At 38.9% G+C, this 27,928-nt stretch overlaps 1 protein-coding gene across 11 annotated transcripts in view; it reads right to left on the bottom strand.

The window, feature by feature from the left end:
- Positions 1-27,928, bottom strand: part of KIF16B (kinesin family member 16B) — a 370,689-nt gene that overhangs the window by 166,601 nt on the left and 176,160 nt on the right. For 9 of the 11 annotated variants that reach the window (XM_077115060.1, XM_077115069.1, XM_077115063.1 and 6 more), the window contains exons 16-17: positions 8,277-8,359; positions 6,743-6,831 (exon numbers count right to left, since the gene is read on the bottom strand). In XM_077115060.1, coding sequence (XP_076971175.1) covers positions 6,743-6,831; positions 8,277-8,359 — 172 coding nt within the window. The remainder of the gene's footprint in view (positions 1-6,742; positions 6,832-8,276; positions 8,360-27,928) is intronic. The other 2 variants (XM_077115087.1, XM_077115091.1) reach the window with 1 other exon arrangement.

Raw genomic sequence — 27,928 nt, 5'->3', positions numbered from 1 at the left:
TAGAAGGTGATCATCTGTCTTCATTAACCATCTATCCCCATCCCCCAGCACAGAGCTGGACAAAGGATGAGACCTCAAACACTACCTGAATAAACAAGGAAAAAGTGGTAGAACTTGTGAGCATCCATCTGGTCCAACAGAGGCACTATCCCTAGGTACACAGGATACTATATACAGAAGTACAGTGCTTCCCAGGCCAAGCTGCTCAAACCCAAGCCTCTTCCATAGATGTCCTACTGCTGACAAAACCAAATGCATGGTCACTTAGACTGGAGAAAGTTCAAGGCAGATGTGGGGCTCTGTTTTTAAAGGTTAAACCCATTGTCCTCCCTGCCTTTTGACACCTGTCCCTCCTCCTATATTTGTACTTTGGCTGGTGTGCATGTATTGTCCAATAAATCATTCAAGCCAGAAACTGAGGTTTCTTTTCTTTCTTCATATCTCACAATTAATCATCCAGGCCTCGCTGATTTTCTGCCCTAAATACTGTCATCCAGGCCTCACTGACTTTCTGCCCTAAATACTGTATCACTACAACCTACCCCTTTCTTTAGATCCTTTTAACTACACCTTGGTTCAGGATCTTCCCTCTAGCGTAGTTATAATGGCTTCTTCAGAGCTTCTATTATGCGCTGCCAGAGCTGTCTCACTACATGCAAAGACACTCACAACCCTATTTTGCTATCAGAACTCACTACCATCCAGTTGGCTTTGAGGGAAAGGTATGTGACCTAGTGGAACTGGGCTTGGCAGGGGTTTGAGAGAGGGCATGTGCTCATAAGGAAATATATCTGTTGGATTTATGTATATCACTTGTTTACTATACTTATAAGAACTGAATTCTGAGATTTTCTTTCTTTCTGTATTTCCAAACACTAATATAAAAAATAAGTCTTTGTTGCATTGTGAGCCATGCATTTAAATTATAATCTTAAATTCCGGAAGTGCTTTAAAAACAAGCCAACTGGAAATTATAAATAAATGTTCAACATATAGGGACAATGTATGTGCCTAAGATACATGAGCTACAATCTCTCTACTACTTCTAATCCATTCTGCCCAAACCCAAAAGCACATCTCTCCAAAGCACAGCTTTGTGAGTTTATCAAAGCAAACTGCAAATGCCTGTGCTTGGCTCTACACAGCCAGGCCCTACCTCGTATTCTTCTTATCACTTCCTAACAGTAAACAAAACTCTCTCCTTCTAGCACTCATCTGGTTTGCTCAGACAATTTTCCTCTCTCCAGTCTGCCCAGCACATAGCTCAGTTCATTTGTAAGTCTTAGAGGCTATTAACAGAATTTTCAAGCAGAACTTAGAGAACTGAAAGGAGTTATTTCAGGTCCCCTGAATATGGGATGGGCATCCAGGATCAAATCTTCTGTTAGGGTTCTTCCCTTCTTTGTCTTCCAAGCAAGCAGCTTTGGTACAGACTTCTGTCATCTTGATGTCTTCAACAATGGAGAAGAAAGCACTCCATATATCTTTATACTCGGGGCTCCTAATTACCCCTTACTATTTATTCCACTCCATACCACCCTTCTCTTGACACAGGCTCCAGCTATTCATTATGGCTGTGTATTGCTTTGGCATTTTTTATACTGAGCTGAATTGGGTGGAAATTGGAGAAGATGTTTTGGTAGGGAAAAATGCCTGGCCTCCACAGGCTGTGAAAAGTGGGTCACTGGGAATCAGGCTTACAGACAATCCCATGGTGTTGACTGGAAGTGATCTTGAGATCAACAATGATCGCTACTCTAAACCCAACAAAGTCTGGTTTTCTAAAGTACCAATATACTACAAGGTTATAGCCATGCAAAGGGTCTAGCACCACAAACAGAACCCCTTCCTAGGCACTTCAACACACACCATTCTTTCCCATCTGTCCTCCCAGAGAGCAAGCTATGTAAACTTCTTCTTTCTCTCTTTGCCCTGAACCGTATACTGTCTTGCCTTCAATCTATCTGTCTTCACATGAATGAGCCTGTTTTCCGAAGCAGAGAGGTCACTGCATCTTAAGCTTATGTGCCCTTCACACATAGCTAGCCCTCAATAAATACATGCTGATGGACTGAAGCAGCTTAGTCTATTTTTTCATCAGGAGAAACTAGCATGGTTTTGTGTCCAAGCAGTAATTTTGCAGATTTAAATAATAACTATTTAGCTAGGGCCTATATAGTAAACATTTCTTTCAACCTTCTTCCAATATGGTGCTTAATTTGGGCTGAGGGTCTTACACCTGTAATATAAAAAATAAAATATAAACAGCATGACTATAGCTTTAATTCTGCTTCATTTTGCTGAGTTGCTAGAGCAGACATCTTCGCAACAAGGTGTCTGCTTCCCATAAATCACAGTAGGCAATTTTTCTCCAATTACGTTTTAATTCATGGGCAATCATTCTCTACAGCAGGTGGTAAGTTTAGGGGGCCTGGAAACCAGGGAAAAAGAACATATGATGAAGTATTAAATAATTTTAATTTGAAATTGTTCAACTGAGAGTTGCAGGGCAGGGGTGGCAGAGATGAAATGTGTCTGTTAACTGAAGCCAGGGGAACAGGGAGCATAAAGGCACTGTTAGGTGAATCCAGAACCATCTCCTGGGCCAACTGTAATTCAATCTAAAACAGACTGTTTCTCACCCAAGTTCTCTGATTGTCTTGACCTAATTCTCCATTTCATTATGGAGCCCTTTTCCCATCTTTGCTTCAGGATCCTGAAAGCAACCCTGAGAATATTCAAATGACAGCAGGTTTGCCTGCTATTTGACCCATGATACTCAAACTCCAAATGCTGTTTTCCAATATATGAAACATCTATGCCCAGAGAAATCACTTGAAAATAATTTTCCCAAAAGAACCAATGGGTCTTACTAATGTCATTTTCATCTATTTGCTAAACATTTATTAAGCATGTTATATGAATGACACTTTAAAATGCACAAATGAATAAGATAAGACCTCTGATTTCAAGAAGCTTCCAGTCTAAAGAGAGATGCTCACACAAGCAGAATTCTTACAAAGAATCCAGCCTGGGATCATCACGCTCTGTCTCCCACATCTCAGGAAAGGGTGGCACTATCCACTCAGTTGCTTAAACCTGAAACCTAGAGTCTTAATTTCGTAAGGCTGCCGTAACTAAGTACCATAAACTATATGGAACAAAACAACAAAAATGTATTGTCTCAAAGTTCCAGAAGGACAGAATTCCAAATCAAGGGGTCAGCAGGGCCATGCTCCCTTTGAAACCTGTAAAGAAGAATCCTTCCTTACCTTTTTCAGCTTCTGATGATTTGCCATCAACCCTTGGCATTCCTTGGCTTGCAGCTACAGCACTTTAATCTGTCTCCACATAGCCTTCTTTCTTATTTCCATTTTCCTCTATGTCTGTGTTCTCTCTTCCCCTTCTTATAATGACATCAGTCATGTTGGATTAAGGGCCCACACTACTCCAATATGTTGTCCTCTTAATTTAACTAACCCAATCTCCAAGAACCTTATTTACAAATAAAGTCACATTCTTGGGATAGGGGTTTAAGGCTTGAGCATGTCTTTTGAGGAAGGACAGAGTTCAACCCATTAATACCTAGGACTCATTCTTGATTATTCCCTTACTTATACTCTGCCTCCAATCCCATCAGCTAGTTCTACCAACTACATCTAAAATCCATCCACATTTCTCCATCTCTAGGGTCACCACCCAGATCCAAGCCAGTATTTTCTTTCACTTGAACTACGGAAATAGCTTTCTAAATGGTCTCTTGCTTTCACTCTTGGCCTCTATGTTAAAGTCACCAGACAATATTTATCCTAATATCTCTGGAAGTAAATCTTCAGGTTACTCTCTTGCTTAAATCACTTTAATGGCTTCCCAGCATTCTTAGAAAACAGTAGAACTCCTTCCAATGGCCTACAAGACCCTATATCAGCTGGTCTCTAAGAGCCCCTCAACCTCATCTCACACCACTTTTCTTCTTACTTACAACATAGCCCATCTACTCTGCCCATCCATCTACTTCTCACAAACAATAACCTCATTTTGAAGCCACTGTGCTTGCTTTTCCTTCTGCTTAGAATATGCTCCCCTTTCTTACTGCACAAATGTCATCTTCCCTTCATGCAGTCTCAAATCTAATGTCTTCTCTGCAGGAAGCCTGTCCTGAAAGCTCCATCAAATAGTCCTGCCAGACACCATCATATTAGTTCATTTTATTTTCATTTCACTCTATCTGAATTTATTTTTAAATTATTTTATTGATTCTCTCATCAGCTGGCATATAAATTCAACTTGTCAGTGCTGTTGGCAATTGTAGACTCTGTTCTAGAATCAGGCACAATTCACAGGAGGTGCTTAGTAAGGATTTTTGATAGGTCAGTGTGAGTTACAAACAGGAATAAAATAAGGTTGATGAAAATGAAGTAATGTATGGATGAAGAAGGAATATTTATTTTTGATTGGTGGAAGGAAAGTTAGAAGGAGCTTCAAGAAGAAAAGACCATTTTTACTGGGTCTTGCAGAATGCATAGGTAACAAAAAGAAAATGCATCCCAGGCTCTGGAAATAGCAAAGGAAAAGCCTCAAAGGCATGGGCTAATCTGTGGTGTTTCTGACCAATAAAAACAATACAAACAATACCAATAAAAACAACAATCACATGATACAAGAAGGGATATACTGGTGGAGAGGGCTGAGGAGTATGGTAATGGGTAGGAACTTTAATTTTTAGACCATGGAGAGTCACTGAAAAGTTTTGAGGATGTAAACAGGTACCCTCTGACCTGCATTTTATAAGCACTGAGAAAAATTTTTTAAACTTAAAAACACCTAAACATAGGACAAAAAAAAAAGAGCATCATTTTTGAAGAGGACTACATATTTTACTGTGTTTGGGGGAGAATAAAGGACTTAAATTCCATCTGTAAATACAAAGGAAAGTGGGGTCCCTGAGTTAGTGGTGATCCTGTGTATCAAAAGAAAAGTGTTTGGTTTTCAAAGGCATTGACTGGCCACCTGGCATGTCCAAATGGTTTCAAAGTAAAGGCATCACTGCCAAGGATAATGAAGCGGGACATGGAACTGGGTTCTGAGCCAGGAGACAGGCCCAAGCAAGCACTCCTCATACCACAGGACAATTTAAATAAACAATATTTAATAGATGAGACTGCACTATCTAAACTGAGATTAACCCTAAAGCCATGCATATTATAAACATAAACAAAGCAAGCTTATGAATGATTCCATCTCGGACACCACAAAAGAAATTACCAAAATTATTTTAAGTAAAGACCTATAGCAAAACACGCCTTCCAATGCACCCATACTCCAGTTGCTCTGACAATGTTCTCTCACTTCAGGGGTTTCATCAATATAGTTGATTTTAAGACAGATTTACCTATTGAGCACAACTCTTCTCAATAACTACATAATAAGATGGAAAGGTTGAAAGACAAAGACAGACACTGGGGAGTAAATGGTTTGTGTTTCCATCAGTCCTGGCAAGATGAGGGCAGAGGAATCTGCAGCCATGGGTCTACACTAGTTCCCTTATAAAAGGAGGAACTGAGAAACATGATCAAAGGATTCTCCCAGTTTTTAAATTCTACAACAATGAAGAAATTCCTTGCAGGAGTCTGGTTTTCATAAACCAGAGGACTGACTTGAGCTACAGAAGTGAATGCTGTGGAGCACAATGGCTCAGTATTGGTTTAAGGAACCAATACCTTTATTGCCCATGGCTGAGTTGGAAGCCATGGGCAATAAAGCTAATCCACAAGTTGAAACGAGTCCCTGACTGGAATAAGACAGAGCAGTAACATGATCAAAGTGTGAATTTTAAAATCAGACCCATTGCTGTAAATGTGTGAAACCATATGTGAACAAACATATATCAATCCCCCATGTGTTAAATTGGGGATAGGATTGTAGGAAGAATTTAAAAGGAGAATGGATGTGAGGTGCTTAGCACAGAGCCTGGATACAGGAACTACTTACTAAATGACAGTTCTAGAACATGTTGCTGTCATTAGTTTCATCTCACTTATTTAGCTATTAGACTGACCACCATCATTTTACACCAGTTTTTTCTTGTAGGAAAGATAAAAATTATGGAGTCTTATGAAACTGCAAAGGACCCCAAAAAATCCTTTCATCCAGTTCCCTGTTTATAAGCACCTTCATTATCACCATCATTTGATTGATGGAGCCACTGAGGACCTGAGGAGTTAAACTGAACACCAAAGATCGCCTAGCTACTAAGTCAATTTAAAGAAAATAGCATCTGATACCTCAGTGTTTCCCTAGTGTTTGGAAGTAATGAACATAATTTCCTGGGCTTCTTGATGCTCTAAGTACCAAGACTTTCTCCATGATAATAAGTAATTTAAAAGGCAAGACGGAAGTGTGTGAGCCAAGGGGGGCAGTACACTGAATAGCAAAAATGACAACCTGAGAGCATTAGACAGCTATGAAAATGATAATGAAACTCATAGCAACCCATACTAATACTTATTTTGTTAAGTGAAAAGTCAGAATGCACAATCCTATTTATGGTGTGATTATAATGAAGTAAAATTATGTAGCTATACAGCTAGGACTGGAAAGGAACTTGGAAAATGACTAAGACTGATTTGAGAAGGAGGCGCAATTGCAGGAGCTTATTTTTATTTAGTGATTATAATGTATTCAGCACAATAAACATTACAATCACAATAATCCTGGGAAGGAGGTGCTGCTGCTCACTTACCCTGGGTTATACAACATGACTGCGGAGAGGTTCTCACAGGACTTGGAGAGGTCGGTCATTGATAAGCTGAAGGAGGACAGAAGGCCACTCTAAGAGCAGAGCACAAGGCAGAGCCGTCACCTTTGTGCACAAGAGAATGCCAAAGCTCTCGACTCATTGCCTTTGACTTATCAAGGTATATGAGGTGTGCACATTCCCAATTACCACACATGAAAGCTGGTCTATTTGAGGAAAGCCTCTCATGGGCAGTGCTGCCAGGATTATATCCCAATTCCAAACTCTCAGTGAAGCATACCAGGGCCCTGGCATTCTAGGACTGGGGAAATTCACGAGAAATTCTGCTATTGTCTTGGTCCTCCCCACCTGGCTGTGCTAAACCGGAGGGAAGAAGTCATGGCCTTCTAATCATCCCCCATTCTCAGAAAGTAGTATTCTGTTAGAGCAGCACTCAGTGCTCACTGAGTGATAAAAATGAAGGAGAAGAGATGAAAGGAGATCAAAAAATTATGTTCTCCTATTTGTTTCTAGAGAAAGCTATTGGCAAATGTGTTTTCTTCCCTCTCTTCCTTTGCAGCTATGTACCAAAAAGGACCTCCAGGGAGACAATGGACTAGAACAGATAAGAGGCTTCAATGGATGGATTGGAGTAGCCCTGGAGAAGGCTGAGGCTTCCAACTTTCTCATTATTTTCTGTCTAAGGCATTGGGACCTGGCACAGCCTTTCCAGAAATAGGCTGGGAGCAGAGGCTGTGTTACTTAGTGGTTAAGACCACACATATCTGGGTTGCAGCCTTAGCCCTACTCTTGTTGTCTACAGGAACAATTTAGGGGGTGTCTCTCTTTGCTTCAGTTTCTCATCTTAATCATTGGTCAACTGGGAGTAGATCGAGCTATTGCCTAAATGAAGTGAGAAAATATATGCAGAAGTTCTGCATAGTGCCTGGCTCAGAGAAATGCTTACCACAGTCTTCATTATCTTCTCCAGTCCAAGGACCAGTTATACTGCCCCTAGACAGAATTCTCTCCTTCTCCTTTCTATTCTTCTCTCTGTCTGGACCTCAGCACAACCTCCCCAGTCAGCACTTAAAATGCCCTCTAGATATCCCCATGAAATCAACTGAAAGAAGCTCACCCTTTCTTTGCTTCACACCCCAGTCAAAAATCGAATTTTCTGCTGCCGAAAATAAAAACTGAGCATATTTTGGATGGAAGAGATTCTAACATTGTGTGAATTCCTAAGACATGATGATACATGAAAGTCACTCTCCACTTAATATAAAATAATGTCCACCTCCTTCTGGAGAGGCTTGGAGAGAAGAGGAACAGTTTCCCTTTCCCTGCTAGCTTGCTTTTCTACTTCATCAGACAATAATCTTCTGGAAAATAAATTCCCTTGAATAAATATAAGTTATAGAACTAATTTTCAAGTGATTCTGGACTCTAAAATCAACCAGCTTGAAACAGAGTGGAGACAAGCCCTCTTTCCCAACCCCACAAATCAGAGCTTCACCCCTAGAAACTTTACTCAGCTCACCTTCCTCTTCTCCCTCAGCTTTGCAGCTTCTTTGGGGTGGTTAAAGCGAAACATATTGGTTCTTCCCAAGAGTATCACAGCACCTAAGAATGCACAAAAACAGTATGGAATTTACAATCAATGGCTTGCTCATTTGGCAACATCAGAACACGGAATTGTACGTTTGAAAATTTTAAGTTCGTGAATAACTGCTGCTTTGTTTTTTTTTTAAAGTTGAGTGTCACAATACTGATGTTACCCAATAGCAGAAATTCATCACTTCTTATGAATTTGAGCATTACAACATATTACAAAATGTAAAACATAAGATAATTAAACTCTTAATTGTTTGAAACAAAAGAAACTAGTTCTCCAAAGAGATGCTGCAATAGCAAGCAAAGCATATGGTCATATGGGAAAGGTTTACTAATGTCTATAAAAGCCAAAATCACAAAGGAAAGTGCTTTGAAAAGAAAAGATGGTGAAATCGGCAAAGTACTGGTACTCATCACTAAAATCTCCCTAAGAATTGGACAGGAAAGGAATTGTGAACTCGTAGTTTTCCCATGTAAAAACACTGCTTGTTAAAAGCCTATTAAAATTTAGAAAGCTACATTAGACACAAAAGAAAAACTCCCCTTTTACTGACTACTGTCCTGCTTATTCAGAAAACAACTGCAAAAATGGAAAAAACATTCAAGACAAATGCCCAAGGGTAACAATTATAGGGTGGGAGACATATCAGTTTTAATAAACAAACAAAAAAGGAAACAAATGCTTTCTAAGGTCAGGGCTGTTCAAAGCTAACACGGATGCCAGGGAATTTCTGGTCACTAGAGGAATTTAAGGCAAGGATTACAAATAAGGGATTCACTATACTATATAGTCCTGTGCACACTTGAGAGTCTACGATGCTTCACTTCTTGCCCTGAAGAAGAAAGCAACATATTTGTGACGACAACACATACATACTCAAAGTATACCAGGAAGGATGCTTACATGATTAAGTGCCTGGCATCTAAGTGATAAGGGCAGTCTTGAATGGGTGCCTGTACACACTTCTGGACTGAAGATCGAAGCTGGTTCTCATAGATAGCTAGATGGCAAGGAGAAACACTCCATAAGGGCTACCCATGGAGAGCTTAACCCTGAGAAAGGAGAATGGGCTACTATGTGGGGAGAGAGTAGAGAGTCGAGGTCACCCAAAATATAGGACATCAGAAACAGCCACAGGAAATGACACTGGGGAGATGAAATGGAAACAGACTCTGAGAACCAGGAGGGCTGGATTAAAGAGTTTTGGCCAAAGGCCACAAACTGTGGACCAGAATTCACAACTGGCCAGAAGAGATAGTCAACTAGTAGATGTGTTTTGTGTGTCCTAGATATTGTTTAAAAACCAAAAAATCTGGAGCTTTCACATGAAAGATTGAGTTTCTATCTTGCTTCCTTTCAAAAATTGTATAGTATGGTATCAAGAGATCTTTGTTTCCAATGGGTGAGAATCCCTGGTTTGCCTGCATGGGACAGGGCACGTGCCCTCTGCTTGGCCACAGTCATTACCTCCAGGGGCAATACCTCCACCTAGACCTGCAAGGAATATCATTATCCCAGATATCCATTCTGGAGCGGCAGACCAGAATATCCACTGGCTTATCCAATGCATTTTCTTGGATGTTTCAAAGGAATTTCAAATTTAATATGGTCAAAACCTAACTGGTTTAGATTACAAGCCACAAGGAGCAACTGAAGAGATGGTTTAGAGGTCTGTCACTATTTAGTGGAAATGGAGTTGATACAGAAAGAGTGGGAAGATAGTTTAAAGAAAATAAGAAGAGCAGCAGTGGGCATTAATCACCCTCCCATCTGCTTATTCCCCTCATGTAAAAGTTTATATATATTGTTTAATTACATGAAAGCACCATTGCTATAATTAAGAAGGGTGCTTTTCGTGTCTTCTATGACTAGGACTCAAAGCTAGTGTGCCACACAGGAAGTCAAAACTTAAGCAGCCATGTCTAAGCTATATGTACATTTAATGTTCTAAAAGTTACATTAGAGATTAATAAGGCCACCACATTCTAGGTGTTAATTACATCTAGCCCAAGTCTTTTTCTCTGCTAATCAAATGCCTAGCCATGCAAGTTGAAAATTGCTAAAATATGTAAATGGAAAATAGAATAGTGTTTCAAAGACAGATTTCAGTTCATATTCAATCACTGAAAACAATCTTGTCATCCATGGTTATCTGCATGAAAATACACATTTAAAAGCCCTTTGAGGAGATTTAAATGAAAGCAAAACTACCCATGACCATTCCTTGATTCCACCTAAAAAATGTATGTAAAATGTCTGGCATGTGAACCTTGAGTAGGACAAGAGATTTTGTTGGTTTGTCCAGAGTGATACCCCGATAAATCCAAGAGTGATTTGAGCAGTGAATAAAAAAGTATTTGCAAAGTCCCCTTCAGGGAATTGTAAGAACAGGGGAAAATTCAACTTCCCCAAGTTGAATTCTTGATATTCTCACAAGCAGTGTGGAAACCAAAGCTATAGGCTGAACCCCCAATCTTGGGGTTTGTTCATATGAAACTTAACCCCACAAAGGATAGTTCAAGACTACTTAAAATTAGGCCTAAGAGTTATCCCTAGGAGAACCTCTTTTGTTGCTCAGATGTGACCTCTCTCTCCAGCCAACACAACAAGCAAACTCACCATCCTTCCCCTGTCTGCATGGGACATGACTCCCAGGGGTGTGGACCTTCCTGGCAACATGGGACAGAAATCCTGGAATGAGCTGAGACTCAGCATCAAGGGATTGAGAAAACCCCTAGAATGAGCTGAGACTCAGCATCAGGGGATTTAAAAACCTTCTCAACCAAAAGGGGTAAGAGTGAAATGAGACAAAATAAAGTGTCAATGGCTGAGAGATTCTAAACAGAGTTGAGAGGTTATTCTGGAGGTTATCCTTATGCATTAGATATCACCTTGTTAGTCAAGATGTAGTGGAGAGGCTGGAGGGAACTGCCTGAAAATGTACAGTTGTTTCTTGAAGATGATTGTATAATGATATAGCATTCACAATGTGACTGTGTGATTGTGAAAACCCTGTATCTGATGCTCCTTTTATCTACCTTATCAATAGACGAGTAAAACATATGGAATAAAGATGAATAATAGGGGCAACAAATGTTAAAATAAATTTAGATTGAAATGCTGGTGATCAGTGAGGGGGAGGGGTGGGGGGTATGGTATGTATGAATTTTTTTCTCTTTTCTTTTTATTTCTTTTTCTAAATAGATGCAAATATTCCAAGAAATGATCATGATGATGAATATGCAACTATGTAATGATATTGTGAATTACTGATTATATATGTAGAATGGAATGATCAAAAGTTAGGAATGATTTTGCTTGGTGCTTTTTGGTATTTTAAAAAGAATTAAAAAAAATTAAAAATGTCTGGCATGTGAAAGGGGCTCCTTTTCTCTACTGTATACCTTATTCAACAAACCTGTTGATTTTTAAAAATGTGCTTCATTTTTACATGCCTCCACTGTTCATTCATTAATACAACACGTACTTGAGGAGCACTTACTGTGGGCTAGTCACTGAGAGGCACTGGGGATATACAGTTCAACAGTCATACATATCTCCTGCCCTTGCAGAACTTATAAACTAGTAGGAGAGAGAGATAAATAATCAAATAACTCCACAAATAAATGCAAATATCCAATAGAAGACGCACTGTATCCAGTGTTCAATGAGCATATAAGCAGGGAGTTTGCTGCACAGGAGGTTAAGTAATGATGTCCTGAGGAAGGTGGTACTTAAAACAAACTCTCAAGCGTAACTGTTTAACTTGAGGTGGGAGGAGAAGGTGGCATGTGTAAAGGTTCTGTGGCAGGAAAAAGTGATGATGGTGAGTAACTGGAAGACTGCTATGTGGCTGCAGCAGAAAAAGCAAGGGAGAGCACTGAACAAGATGAGGTTTGAGAGAGAGAGCAAAGACACAGAATCTTTAAATATAAAAAGGACTCTTGTCTTTAATCTAGTGCAATAAGAAGACAGTGAAGTGTTTTATACAGCGGGATTACATTTGAGTTTCAGAAAGATCATTCTTACAGCAATTTGAAGAATGAACTGAAAGGGCAAGAGGAGATGTGGATTAGACAAGAGCTGAGAAGGGTTGAGAAAGGAGAGAAGTAAACAAATTTGGAAGATATTTAAGACGTAAAATCAGCAGGACTTGATAGGTTAAGTGGAGATGAGGAAGATGGGTTCTAGATTTTGGCCTGAATGACTACTGGGATACGGAGTTAGTCACAGAAATTGAGAACACTAAAGATAATTAGGATTGGGGTAGGGGAGAGAAATGATGAATTTTGATTTAGACATAATGATTTTGAGATGCCTTTACAAACTAGAAATATGAATCTGAAGTTCAGAAGAAAACTTCAGACTAGACTATCTATCTACTAATATCAATATGGATAGAATACCTCTCTAGGTATTTGGGAGTCATCACAAATAAATGGAGTTATGGATGAAGGAAAGTCACCCAACAAGAGACTAGAGACATAGAAGAGAAGAAGGCCTAAGATGGGGTGCTGTAAGAAATATCACCTATTAATGGTAAAGTGAAGTAGAATGAACCTACAAAGGAAACATACAAGGTGTGCCAGTTTGAATCTGTTGTATACCCCAGAAAAGCCAAGTTCTTTAATCCTCATTCAATACTGAGAGCTTTTTGATGGTTTCCATGGAGATGTAACCCACGCAACTGTGGGTGGCAACTTTTGGTTAGATGGTTTCCATTGAGATGTGTCTCTACCCACTCAAGGTGGGGTTGCTTATTGGAGCACTTTGAAGAGGTAAACATTTTGAAAATAGCTTTAAAGTCCATGAAGCTGGAGGGAAGCCTTTGGAGATGAAGAAGGAAAGCATTCTTTGGGGCAATATATGAAACAGGAAGACTGGAGAGAAAGCTAGGAGACCTACCCATGTTCGTCATGTGCCTTTCCAGTTAAGAGAGAAAACCCTGAACATCATCGGCCTTTTGAACCAAGGTATCTTTCCCTGGATGCCTTACATTAGACATTTTCATAGCCTTGCCTTAATTTGGACATTTTCACAGGTTTACAACTGCAAACTTACAACTTAATAAATTACCCTTTTCAAAAGCCGTTTAGTTTCTGGTATATCACATTCTGGCAGCTTGCAAACTGGAACCAAGGGGGACATGAGAGAGAGAGAAGGAAAGCATCAGGACTGAAAAGAAGGAATGTCAAACAACGCAGAATGCTTCAGAGAGATCAACTTGTCTTAAAGGATTGGAAAATGCCATTTTGTGAGGCAGCAGAGAAAGCTGTTTGCATGGGAACCAGAAGCCAGAATGGACAGTATGAGGAATACAAAGAGGTAAGGAACTATGGATCTACTAAGTGAAGACACCTCACTTAAGAAGTCCATGAAATGATCCTGCAACCCCATTGTTAGTTATATACCTGGAAGAACTGAGAGTGGGGACAAGAATGCACATTTGCACACAGGTGTTTACAGTGGCTGTATTCATGATTTGCAATGGAAGGAAGTGGCCTAAGGGTACAACGATTGAGGGATGGAAGGAGGAACTGTGGTGTATACATACAATGGACTACTGAGCAGCTGCAAGAAAGACTGAAATTGTGAGGCATACAACTTGGTAAATGAAAGAGCAGAAACAAAAAGACAAATATTATCATGTGTCACTCATGTGGACTAACTATAATATACAAACTTGGAGAACTGAAGTCGAGAGTATGGGTTATCAGGTTGGGGCCTATTGTAAAGTATCTTAGATTATATGCTTTTACAGCAGCCAATGTATATTATAGAGTTGTAACTGTTACTTCTAAATTCTGAGATATTGAGCTATTTGTGTATGCCCTGGTCATTCCCAGAAACTTTGGGTATTTATGTGACACCTGAGATTCTGAGTTAGAGCACTGAAGCTATGAAAGTCAGCATTACCCCATACAGAAACTGTTAGAAAAGTTGAAAAAGTGATCAGACTTCGACTAGAGATATTAATAAAGCTGATCTGAATAGGACTTAAGGTAAATCAGAAAACAGGGTAAAGGATGATATGGTCTATAATTAAAAACTTCGACTTCTGGGTGAGACCAAAGGAAGGGATGTTTATTTGGTACACAATTTATATTTAGGGTAGCACATTATTTAATTTAACTTGTATGGTCAGTTTATTTAAACACCATATTTACATGGAATTTTGAAAAGAGCATAAGATCTTGGGTTTGTACAGGTTAGAGGGATGCTCCGATACATCCCAGAGTAATTTGGGCAGTGAATAAAGAATAATCTGAAAAATCCCCTTGGGGCACTGGGGGGAAAGGAGGAAATATTCAACTTTCCTATCTGGGGAACTCCTGATTTTCTCACAAGCAGTGGGGTCAACCAATTCAACAGGCTGAGCCCTAGATCCTTGGGGTCCACCCTTATGAAACTTATTCTTGCAAAAGATAGGCTAAGCCTACTTATAATTATGCCTAAGAGTTACCCCCAAAGAACCTCTTTTGTTATTCAGATATGGCCTCTCTCTCTAAACCAACTCAGTCGGTGAACTCGCTGCTCCCCCCACCCCCACGTGGGACATGCCTCCCAGTGGCGAAAATCTCCCTGTAATGTGGGACGGGACTCCCAAGATGAGCTGGGACCCAGCATCATGGGACCGAGAAGGTCTTCTTGACCAAAAGGGAGAAGAGAGAAATGAGACAAAATAAAGTTTCCGTGGCAAAGAGATTTCAAACAGTTGAAAAGCTTTCCTAGTGGTTATTCTTATGCATTATATATAGACCCCTTTTTACTTTATGGGTAGAGGGAAGTACTTGAAACTTTTGAACTGTGTTCCAGTAGCCTTGATTCTTGAAGATGATTGTTTAACTATATACTTTTTACAGTGTGGTCATGTGATTCTGAAAACTTTGCATTTGATGTTCCTTTTATCTATGGTATGGACAGATGAATAAAAAGATAAGGACAAAAATTAAATAAATAATAGGGGGTGATAAAGCATAAAAAATTGGGTAGATAGAAATACTAGTGGTCAATGAGAGGGAAGCATAAGGGGTATGGGACATATGAGCTGTCTCTATTTCTTTTCTGGAGTGATGCAAATGCTCTAAAACTGATGATGATGATTACACAACCACGTGCTGCTATTGTGAGCCACTGATTGCATACTATAGATGGACTATATGTGTGTGAAGATTTCTCAATTAAAAACAAAAACAGAAATCTATGAAGAGAAGGAAAGAGTTGCTGGTAGCTGGACAGGGGGTTAAGGAGTTCCACAAAATTTTTTGTTTTTCAAAAGGAGACTCATGAGCACATTTTTAAAGCAATAGTACAGCTAAAGGGGAATGGAAATCAATTAATGAATTAGAGTCACAGGTGGTATAAGGTTTCTGGATACGACCCAGGGCATGCATCCTGCTCCAAATTCTTGGTGTGGCCAAAGACAAGTCACCGATGAACTCTCAAGAATCAGTTTTCTCCATCTAGTCATCAAACTAGATAATTTGCAAGTTTCTTTCAAGATCTTAATTCTTTCTAACTATGAACTATTTCTTGATCTGAAGCCAAAGTGATTAATCACAGTGGATGTACTTTTTTTGAAGCACGTAATTTATAATTTTAACATGTCTAAATCTCCATAACATATATGATGGCTTCTTTGAGATTCAGAGCTTGTGAAATACCTGAACGTAGACAAGTCTAGATTGTATTAAAAGGGAATATAGGCAAACTGATATTGTAAAAAGGTAGACAAAAACACTTGTTTGAAAAAAAAATCATTTAAATTTCTTTGAATGAGGAAACACTGAATGCTGGTTTCACATGTGTTCTTCTATTTTAACATTTCAGATAGTGGAAAAAATTAATCATGTAAACACTTCTAGTGATTTCTGAAGAGTGTCAGGACAATAATTCTTAATATCACCATTAATTTATCCTTTCTCAAATTCAATATTTTCAAAACCTGCTAGTGCACAAATAAACCAAATGATTTTTTTTTTTCTATTAAGTGTTGTCATATGAATATTATTAAGGGGATGATGTATGAACTATTTCATTCCACACTATAATTACTCTAAACATGTAAGACAAGTATGTTCCTAAAAGTCCAAGATAAGAGTGGAGGCCACTGTGGCAATAAAAACAGGAGATCCTTTGCAATTCTGCTTCAAGTTCCTAATTCTGAATTTTAATTACTTTAGAAAACACATACACACAGACAGTATATACATGCACTGCCTAAAATACACTAAGTGAAAGATGTGACAGTCTGAGACAGGAACATATAATTTTCTGAAATGGTACCAAACAAGAGGTTGGGAGTGAGGTAGATGGGTTTAAAGTTATTATTCTATTACCTGATTCAAACAAAAAGAAACTTGCCTGTGTGTGTATGATAGTTTTCCTTCTGATTTAAATGTCTTAAAAATACTTACATTAAGATAAATTACAATGATGGCATTGTTTAGGTGGCCTAATAAAGAGATAATACATGCCAATACTTAAATATGGACTAAGGGATATATTCTAGGTCCATAGAGTCTTGTAATACAGACTTTACAGTTTAGGATATTAGAATTATAGTAATTTTTCTATATTTCAAAAATGGCTATACATAGCTAGATAGGGAAGATTAAGATCTAGCACAGTGTTTTTGGTAAGACAATTTCTCTAATACCCATAACTGAAATAATGTCATATGTCTACTAAACTAATTCAAACAGTCAACGCGGCTTGGGGCTGACAGCTTGGTAATGAATAATAACAGCTGCTCTGCATCAAAGGTAGCAGGCGTCACTATCAAAGCATGTGGTCAGCTCAACAGTTGGTATCTGTGAAGGACATAAATGCTTACGATATTATATCACAAAAGTACACAGGTTTTGTCCCTTCATTTTTGATGCCTACTATTTAAATATGGATTTACAACTTCCGGCATTAGATAAATCACTTAAATAAGCCCTGTTTACTCTTGGTAAAGTGATAACTGCAAACTTAGATTCTGGGACTGTGAAGAATTAAAAAAAATTATTTTCAATCTTTGCTACTGAGGTTTCCAGCCAATCCACTAAGAATTATTTGCCCAAATGTGTGTACAGACTGAGTGTGGAGCATCACAAAACTTCTAAACTCTCTTGTCCTATCCTCAAGGAAATTCTTAGACGTCATAGGTGGGGAAGAGGTTGTGAATCAAGAGGTGATTGCAGTTGGTTTGTTTTCTTCTTAAAGGCTCATGGAAAACCAGGAGGTACAAAATGACTATATGTAATAGGTCTTATCCTTCTGAAGGAAAAGCAGCAAGTGTACAAAATAATTACAGGGCAATTCAATGCAGTACATAATAAGATGATAAATTCTAAGGCACAGAATGGAAGGTATTATTACACTAACTGCTCACGCTATTAGTAACCGTCTGTCCATTCACAACACCCACCCCCAGTGGATTATATTCTTTGCTAACAATAATAATGCTTATTCTCTGTCAGCAACAATCTCAATTATTCATTTTTAGCCTCCCACACATTCCCAGCTGTCAATATCCTATCATTTCTTCCAAAAATAATTCTTATAAAATGCCTCCCTAACTCAAGCAGTCTCCTACCTTCATAAATCTCTTTTCCTCTTTGTTTGTCTACTGTGTTCCTTCCGGCTCCATAAATGCTGCATTGTCCTTCATCTCTGCATCCACCTTACTCATCCCCTGAATGGTGACTCCCTTTTACCTTCCACAGAAAATTCATGGAACCAGTCTGGGATTTAAGAACACTACAAAGCTGACTATGATTCACCAATTTTGTTTCCACTACTCCTGTTCCCCACCCCATTCGCCTTTCCTTAGAGATTTCTTCACTATATACTTTGGTCAAAGTACATCTAAGTCATTTTTTCGCCATATACCACCATGACAAATCAATTCATTGCCTTCAAAGTTTAGTTTTGTAAAAATTTCCCCTTTTTCAGCAGCCTAAAGACACCCTATGAGAGGGATTCCAGGTCTGGGTAAGATGGAATAAGTATCCTCTGTCCTATATGCAGCTGTATAGTGGGCAGAATGCATGTAACAGCCATTTGAGGGATCTGAAAAGTTAAAAAGTAGCAGGTAGACTGAAGAAGACCAGGACTTGAAACATTTACCATTTCTTTTTCCTCCAGTGTCTCTAGCTTAGACTAGGGTAAAACCCAAAAGTGGGCTTCAGTGCAGACAGAGAGAAATTTAGAAGCCCTCGAGTGACTTAGGCTCAAGGCATGGGGAGGGGTCTACTGTCAGCCAAAGTGGCAGCAGCAGGGGACCCACAGAGAAACTATGAAGGATGGGACCATTCCTCTCAAATCAGAGGACCTGTGGTCCCAAGAGAGTGGAGCAGACTGCTGGTGTTTTTTATTCCCTCTCTGTCTTCTCACTGCTTGGCCCCAGATATGAGTGCAAGATACAGAAAGTACGTGGAAGATGGGAGTAGAGTTACCGATTTTTAGCCAGAGGACAGAAAAAGGAAGACCCAAGGACTTGAAAAGTACTTGGGAAAGGGAAGAGAAGGAGAAGTTCAGGAAAGCAACCTCAGGAATTGTTACAAACTCCTGGGCTCACCCCAAGATGTGCAGCACGGGATGTGATCCTCAGCAGCATATTAAGACCTAGAAAACCGAATCAATAGACAAACCAATGCCTAGGTCCCAGATTGGCTACTGGGTAGCTCACACATGGGACAGATAGGATTATCACTACAAATTTTTGAAAATTGAATTGGCATCAAAACACAACCTACAGAAAGCTGACTATAACTTATGGTATGATTTCTACCAGGTCAATTGCCCAGTAAAACAAAAACATCAACATTTTACATAATATTAAAAAAAAAAAGCAATCTCAGACTACAATATTCAAAATGTCCAGGATACAATCCAAAATTAATCAGCAGACAGCAAATGAGAAAACTGTCAGCTTGCATGGGAATAAAAAACAATTTACAGTTGCTAATGCCAAGATAACAGATATTGGAATTATCTGATAAAGACTTTAAATCAGCTACTACAAAAACAGTTCAAAAAGGAGAATACTCTTGAAACAATTGTAAAGATAAAAAGTTTCAACAAAGAGAAGGAATAAAGAAAAATCAAATCTTAGAACAGAAAAATACAATAGTGAAAATTGAAATTAAAAACTCATTTAATGGTCTCAGAAGAATAGAGATGACAAAGCAAAAAAGGCAGTGAACTTGAAGACAGATGAACTGAGATTGTCAAATTAGAACAGCTAAGAGAAAAAGGTTTATCAAAAAAAATGAAAACAAATAAACAGAGCCTCAAGAACCTGTGGGACAATACCAAAATATCTAACATTCATGTCACTGGAGTCACAGAACAAAAGGAAGAGTATAGTGATAAATAAATAAATAAATAAATAAATAAATAAATAAATAAATAAATAAATAAATAAATAAATAAGCAAGCAAGCAAACAAACAAATGTTGAAAATCTCCCAAATCTGGAGAAAGTAATAAACTTGCAGAGCGAAGAAGCTCAGCAAAACCCAAACAGGTAAACCCTAAACAATCCATGTTGGAACACATTATAAAGCCACTGAATGAAACCTGAAACTGGATGTGATAAGTCAAATGGAAGACGAGAGGCCTTGAAGAGATCGATTGGCAAATGGTGTTCTCATAAGCCAAAGTCTGAGCAAGAAAGAAACTGACTTCACTATGAATAGCTTAGGTCAGTTATTCTCATACTTGAGTGTGCATAAGAATCATCTGCAGGACTTGAAAAAAAAAACAATAGCTTGCTAGCCCCAACCTCAGATTTCCTAATTTGGCAGATCTGGGATGGGGCCTCAATTTGCAACTCTAACAAGTTCCCAGGTGATGCTGATGCTACTGATCTGGGGACCACTCTTCAGAGAACCAGTGGCTTAGGTTTAGGGATAAGGAATATTTAGGGCTTTCACACTGAAAAATATCTGCTAAAGCAGCCCATGAGCAAGGGAAAGTTGTCAGGTGTGGAGGTCTAAAATTTGATGTAGACATCTAAGGAGTCCTTTGGACAAGTTAAGTCAATGGGTAGATAGACAGTATCTGCTAGCTTTTTGGTGGCACATAAAAGGCCTCTCTCTTCTAACTATGCACCCCGGCTAAAACACTGAAAGGACTATTTCTCTTTCTAGTTGCACTAAAATTCCTTTTTAATTTGCCACTAAACAACTGACAGGACCCTCCAACAAATGAAAATTATTTAGCTCACTTTCCAGACAATCACCTGTTCCCTCTGAGTGTTTAAATAGATACAAATATATTTTGGTACTCAAGCATGATACATTCAAATACACCTAGATGTAAATTCCCTATACACAGTCACTGCAGCTCTTCTAAAAGGAGAGCTACACATCCGCCTCCCTCCACAGGGACCCGTGCATCCTTACAATGCTCCCCCCTCCCCCACCCTGGGCACACACCACATTCTGTACACACCCTGGCCTCCCGCGCACCACACCTGTGCCTGGCCTCCCCCCATGCCAACCACACACACACACACACACACCCATGCCACACCTAACCCATTTTGCCCCAAGCACACATGCCTAAACGTCTGGCCCCTGGCCCCTACACATGTGCACACCCATGTCCCACCCCAGCAAACATCCACATACTGGCCACCACCACTCCCCACTCATGCCCACATTTACATCTTGGCCCCCAACACCCCAATATACTCCCTGCACCCTGACCTCTGCGAAAAGAACTCTGTGCTCCAATCCCCATGACCCCGTACCCCCTCCCATGCACTCCCACTCCTGATGCCCTGCCCCATGCATATTGCTTCCCCCCAACACGTCTCATGTGCAGCCCCCACTCCAATCTGCCTCCCTCCATGCCCTGCCCCTGTGCTTTGAGGCCTACCTGAGCTGCACCCCACCCACATAGCTCCAGCACTGCCCCCTCACAACCCTGCACCTGCACCCCACACTCCTGGGCACTAGTGTAGCACCCCCTGCCTCACACCTAGCTGCATACCTCTCCCCACTGTCGCACCACTGAACCACGCCCCACGCCCCATGTCCTGCTCCATGCCTGTCCCAAAATACAAAACTTTAGACTACTAAGGGAAATCAACTTCCAAAGCAACCCTATCAAGATAATTACATACCTCGAAGGTAACAGGAAATAACAAAGCATATGACGATTCAGATACATATAACCCAGATTAATGACCAAATTAAAACAATGGAAAGACAGACTTTGGAGCAACTAATCAACTCTACTAAATAAATTCAATAGGTTGGCTAATGACATAAAGGAGATCAAGATGACACTAGAAAAGCATAAAGAAGAATGTGTAAGAAAAATAGCAGATATCACAGTGATGATACTGCAGACCAACTAAAAAATATATCAGAGATACACAACAGATTCGAAGGGGCAGAAGAAAGAATAAGTGAATTAGACAACAGGACAATTGAACAAATTGAACACACATAAGAACAAATGGTAGAAAAGATGGAAAATCTGAATTGGGTCTGAGGGAACATTGAGAAAAAATGAGGCACAAATACAGAAACACCAGTTTCCCAAAAGAAGAAGAGAAGAGTAAAAGGCTAGGAAGATTAGTTGAGGAGATAATGGGGGAAAACTTTCCAACCCTTATAAAAGACATAAATACGCAAATCAAAGAGGTCCAATGATCCCCAAACAGAACAAATCCAAACAGGCTTATTCCAAGACACAAACTAATCAGTCTTTCAAATTTTGAAGTGAAGCAGAAAATCCTGAAAGAGGCAAGAGAAAAGTGATCTATGAAATACAAGGGAAATCACATAAGACTGAATTTGAACTACTCAATAGGGACCATGGAGGTGAGAAGGCAGTGGTATGAAACACTTAAGATCCTGAAAGAGAAAGACTTTCAGACAAGAATTCTGTACCCAGTAAAACTGTCCTTCTAGCGAGGGAGAGATTAACGCTTTCATAGGCAAACACTGAATTTGTCAACAAGAGACACAGAATGTTCTCCAGGTTAGATCATATGCTGGGGAACAAAATGGGTATTTATAAGTTTAAAAAGATTGAAATTATTCTAACCACTTTCTCTGATCACAAAGCAATAAAACTAGAAATCAATAACCACCAAAGAACCAGAACTTTCACAAATATATGGAGATCAAATAATGCACTTATAAACAGCCAGTGAGTCAAAGAAGAAACTGCTAGAGAAATTGGTAACTATTTGGAGATGAATGAAAATGAGAATATGACATATCAGACCTTATGGGATGCAGCAAAGGCAGTGATGAGAGGGAATTTCATTGCCCTAAATGCCTATATTGAGATAGAAGAACAAAAATCAAGGACTTAACTGCTCAACTGGAAGAACTAGAGAATGATCAGAAAACTAACCCCAAAGCAAATAGAAGAAGAGAAATAACAAAGATTAAAGCAGAATTAAATGAATTGAAGAACAAAAGAATGGCAGAAAGGATCAATAAAACCAGAAGCTGGTTCTTTGAGAAAACCAACAAAATCGATGGACCCCTAGCTAGGCTGACAAACAAAAAAGAGAGTATGGGAATAAACAAAATCAGAAATGAGAGGAGGTTGTTAGCATAGACGCTAAAGAAATTTTAAAAAAAAAAATCACAAGAGGATACTATAAACAACCATACACCAACAAACCAGACAACTTAGATGAAATGGACAAACTCCTAGAAACAGACGAACAAGCTACAATGACTCAAGAAGAAAGAGAAGATTCTCAACACACCAATCAACAAGAGCTTCAATCATCAAAAAACTTCCTATAGGGTGGTGCAACAGTGGCTCAGTGAAAGAATTCTTGCCTGCTATGCCAGACACCTGGGTTCGATTCCCAGTGCCCGCCCATGCAAAAAAAAAAAAACAACCCTACAAAGAAAAGCCCAGGGCAAGATGGCTTCACAGGGGTATTTGATCAAGCATTCCAAAAAGCACTAACACCAACCCTGCTCAAAATCTTTCAAAAAACTGAGGAAAAATGTATACTACCTAACTCATTTTATGAAGCCATCATCACTAATACAAAACTAGGTAAAGGCACTATAAGAAAGGAAAACTACAGGCCTATCTCCCTCACAAATACAGATCCAAAATTTCTCAACAAAATATTAGTAAATTGAATCCAGCAACATACTAAAAGAATTATGTATCATGACCAAGTAGGGTTAATACCAGGAATGAAAGGGTTATTTAACACAAGAAAATCAACATAATATAGCATATTAACAAATTGAAAGGGAAAAATCAATAATCATTCTCATTGATACAGAAAAAGCATTTGATGAAACTCAACATCTTTTTCTGATGAAAACATTTTAAACAGAAAGAATCAAAGGAAACTTCCTCAATATGCTAAAGGGCATTTATGAAAAATCCACAGCCAGCATCGTATTCAACAGTGAGAGACTGAAAGCCTTCCCCCTAAGATCAGGAATGAGATGATAATGCCCCATCACCAGTATTATTTAACACTGTACTAGAAATTCTAGCTAAAGGAAACAACCAGGAAAAAGAAATAAAAGACATCCAAATCAGAAAGAAAGAAGTAAAACTTTCGTATTTGTAAATGACATGATACTATATTTAGAAAACCTTGAGATATCTATGACAAAGCTTCTTGAGCTAATAAATTCAGGAAAGCAGCAGGATATAAGATTAATGTGCAAAACTCAGCAGTTTCTACACACAAGTAATAACCTGAGAAGACAATTAAGGGAAAAATTCTATTCAAAATAGCAACTAAAAGAATAAAATATCTAGGAATAAACTTAGCTAGGGAAGTAAAGGACCTGTACACAGAAAACTACTTAACATTGCTAAAAGATATCAAAAAGAACTAAATAGGTAGAAAGACATTCCCTGCTCATGGATAGAAGGTTAAATGTAGTTAAGATGTCAGTTCTACTCAACTGATCTACAGATTCAATGCAGTTTCAATCAAAATTCCAACAACCTACTTTAAAGACTTGGAAAAGCTAGTTACCAAATTCATCTAGAAGGAAAAGAGACCCCAAATAGCTAAAAGCATCCTAAAAAAGAAGAAAGTAGGAGGATGAACATTTCCTGATTGTAAAATTTATTATAAAGCCACACTGGTCAAAAGAGCATAGTACTGGCACAAAGACAGAAGATTGACCACTGGAATTGAATCAAGAGTGCAGAAACAGACCACCAAAAAAATCTCTGGTCAACCGATCTTCAACAAGGCCCCCAAATCCAAAATGGGACAAAACAGTTTTTTCAATAAATGGGCATGGGAGAACTGGGTATCAACAGCCAAAAGAATGAAAAAAGAACACTTACCTTACAGCCCATACAAAAATTAACTCAAAGTGGATCAAAGACCTAAAAATAAGAACCAGTACCATAAAAGCCCTAGAAGAAAATGTAGGGAAACATCCTTAAGGCCTAGTAATAGGAGGTACCTTGCTAAACTTCACACCCAAAGCAGAGCAACAAAAGAAAAAACATACAAATGGGGGTTCCTCAAAATCAAATGTTTTGCACCTCAAAATACTTCACTAAAAAGATGAAGGACCGCCAATTCAATGGAAGAAAATATTTGAAAACCACATATCAGATAAAGGTTTGATACCTATACACATAAAGAAATCATATAACTCAACAACAAATGAACAAACAACCCAGTTACAAAATGGTCTAAAGATTTGAATAAACATTTTTCCGAAGAGCAAATACAGATGGCTAAAAAGCACATAAAGAGATGATAATTCTCACTAGCTATAAAGGAAGTACAGATCAAGACTACAGTGAGATACCACCTCACACCTATAAGAATGGCTGCTATTAAACAAACAGGAAGCTACAAATGTTGGAGAGGATGTGGAGAAACTGGGACACTTATGCACTGCTGGTGGGAATGTATAATGGTACAGCTGCTATGCAAGACAGTTTGGCAGTTCCTTAGAAAACTAAGTATAGAGTTGTTCTTTGACCTGGCAATACAACTACTCAGTATATACCGAGAAGAGCTGAAAGCAGTGACATGAACAGACATTTGCACGAAGCTCATAGCAGCATTATTCACAACTGCCAAAAGACGAAACAACCCAAGTGACCATCAACCGATGAGTGGATAGACAAAATGTGGTATATACATATTGCGCTGGTTTGAAATGATGTATGTACCCTAAAAAAGCCATGTTTTAATCCTAATCCCATTTTGTAAAGGCAGCCATTTCTTCTAATCCCTATTCAGTATTGCATGTTTGAAACTGTAATTAGATAATCTCCCTGGGGATGTGATTTAATCAAGAGTGGTTGCTAGGCTGGGTTAGGTAGAGGTGTGTCTCCACCCATTTAGGTGGGTCTTGATTAGTTTCTGAAATCTTATAAAAGAGGAAACATTTTGGAGAATGAGAGATTCAGAGAGAGCAGAGCAGAATGACGTAGCCACAAGAAGCAGAGTCCACCAGCCAGCGACCTTTAGAAATGAAGAAGGAAAATGCCTTCCGGGGAGCTTCATGAAACAGGAAGCCAGGAGAAGAAGCTGGCAGATGATGCCGTGTTCACCATGTGCCCTTCCAGATGAGCGAGGAACCCTGACCATGTTCACCATGTGCCTTTCCAGATGAGCGAGAAACTCTGACTGTGTTCGCCATGTGCCCTTCCACTAGAGAGAGAAACCCTGAACTTCATCGGCCTTCTTGAAACAAGGTATCTTTCCCTGGATGCCTTTGATTGGACATTTCTATAGACTTGTTTTAACTGGGATATTTTCTCAGCCTTAAAACTGTAAACTAGCAACTCATTAAATTCCCCTTTTTAAAAGCCATTCCGTTTCTGGTATATTGCATTCCGGCAGCTAGCAAACTAGAAGACATATGATGGAATATTATGCATCAATAAAATGAAATAATATCTTGAACCATGATAACATGTGAATCTTGAAGACATAATGCTTAGTAAAATAAGCCAGATACAAAAGACAAAAAGGAAAAATACTGCATTCTTTTGCTTTTATGACCTTGGTAAAGGTAAACTCAGAAGCTTATAATGCAGAATTTAGGGGACCAAGAGATCCATGGAAGCTAGAGAAGGTTGAATGGTTAGCTAGAGACTGAACTTAATGTAAGGTAACTGATAGAAGTGAAGGCAGTTTATTAGTAGATCTATAACTAATATTGCCATACTGAAGGTGAACATGATTGAAAGGGGTTGTATAGAGCCATGTATCCTATCAATTAACACTACCAATATGCATACATTTTTGCAGGAACTACTTCAAAGATATGAAACTTGTACAAAGAGTTTACAATATCAGGGTATAAGGGGAAAACTACTGTTGCATACCATGGACTATGTTTAACAGGAAGATATCAACATTACCACAGCAACACCAGTGGTAAATAACTGGGGTGGGGGTTGGGGGAGAGGAGAACAAGAGTTAAGGGGAGGTTTGGATTTTCTATTTGGTAAGGGTGTGGATCAGTTATTTTTCTCTTGGGAGCAATGAAAATTGCCTAAAATTGAGAGTGCTGATAATTATACAACTAAGTGAGGATAATGTGAGACATGGATTATTATTGTCTTTGGACATTATCCATGATGCCTAATGGGTGGAGGTGGCTGAAAGATACACTAACTGAGAAGCAGAACAGCGAACTATGGTGTATACATATGATGAAATATTGTTCTGCTACAGAAAGCAATGAAGTCATGGGGCATGCAACACTGTGAATGAATGTATGGGACATTATGTGATATAAAATAAGCCAGAAACAAAAGAGCAAATATTATATTGTTTCATTTAGAAAACACTTATAAGAAAATCGGGGCCTAGATTATAAATTCTTATAGCAGTCACATTTAGCCTGGGGCTATAATTGTTATTTCTAGATTTTGAAAGGCTGTACTATATATGCATAACCTGGTATTTCCCTGGAACTTTGGGTACATGTGTGACACCTAAGACTCACAGCTGGAGTTCTGCAGCCCTGAAACTCAGCATTGCCACATACAATAACTGTTAAAGAAGTGAAAAAGAAATCAGGCTTAGTTGGAGATAAGAATGAAGCCAATCAGGTCGAGACTAAGGTAAATCAGAATACAAGGATGAGGAAGTCATTGTCTGTATTTTAGAACATCACCTACTCTATGACACCAAAGGAAAAAGGTTTATTTTGACCAGAACCTAAATTTCTGTAGCACATAATCCAACTCAATCTGTCTGGATAGACCATTTAAACAACCCAAAAACATGGACCCCAGAATGTGAATGAGGGCTTATAATTCTGTATAGCTTAATATAAGGCCCAGATACAACCCAGAGTATGTTGTGCAGATAATTAAAAAGTATTGGCAAAGTCCTTGAGGAATGAGAAAAAAATATATGGAACTCTTAAACTTTACCACCAGGGAAACTCCTGAAACTGTCTCAAACATTAGGGACTCCAAAGTCAATAGGCCAATAGGCTTGCTCTTTTAAAGCTTATTTATGTAGTAGAGAAGCTAAGCTAAGCCTACTTAAAGTTCTATCTAAAAGACACTTCCAGAGGCCCTCTTTCATTGCTCAGATGTGGCCTCTCTCCCTAAGCCCAACTCTGCAAGTAA

Source organism: Tamandua tetradactyla, chromosome 1 (assembly GCF_023851605.1).
Source record: "Tamandua tetradactyla isolate mTamTet1 chromosome 1, mTamTet1.pri, whole genome shotgun sequence".
Classification (NCBI taxonomy): domain Eukaryota; kingdom Metazoa; phylum Chordata; class Mammalia; order Pilosa; family Myrmecophagidae; genus Tamandua; species Tamandua tetradactyla.
The sequence above is the reverse complement of the archived record's forward strand: the minus strand, read 5'-3'. Positions and strand labels throughout refer to the sequence as shown.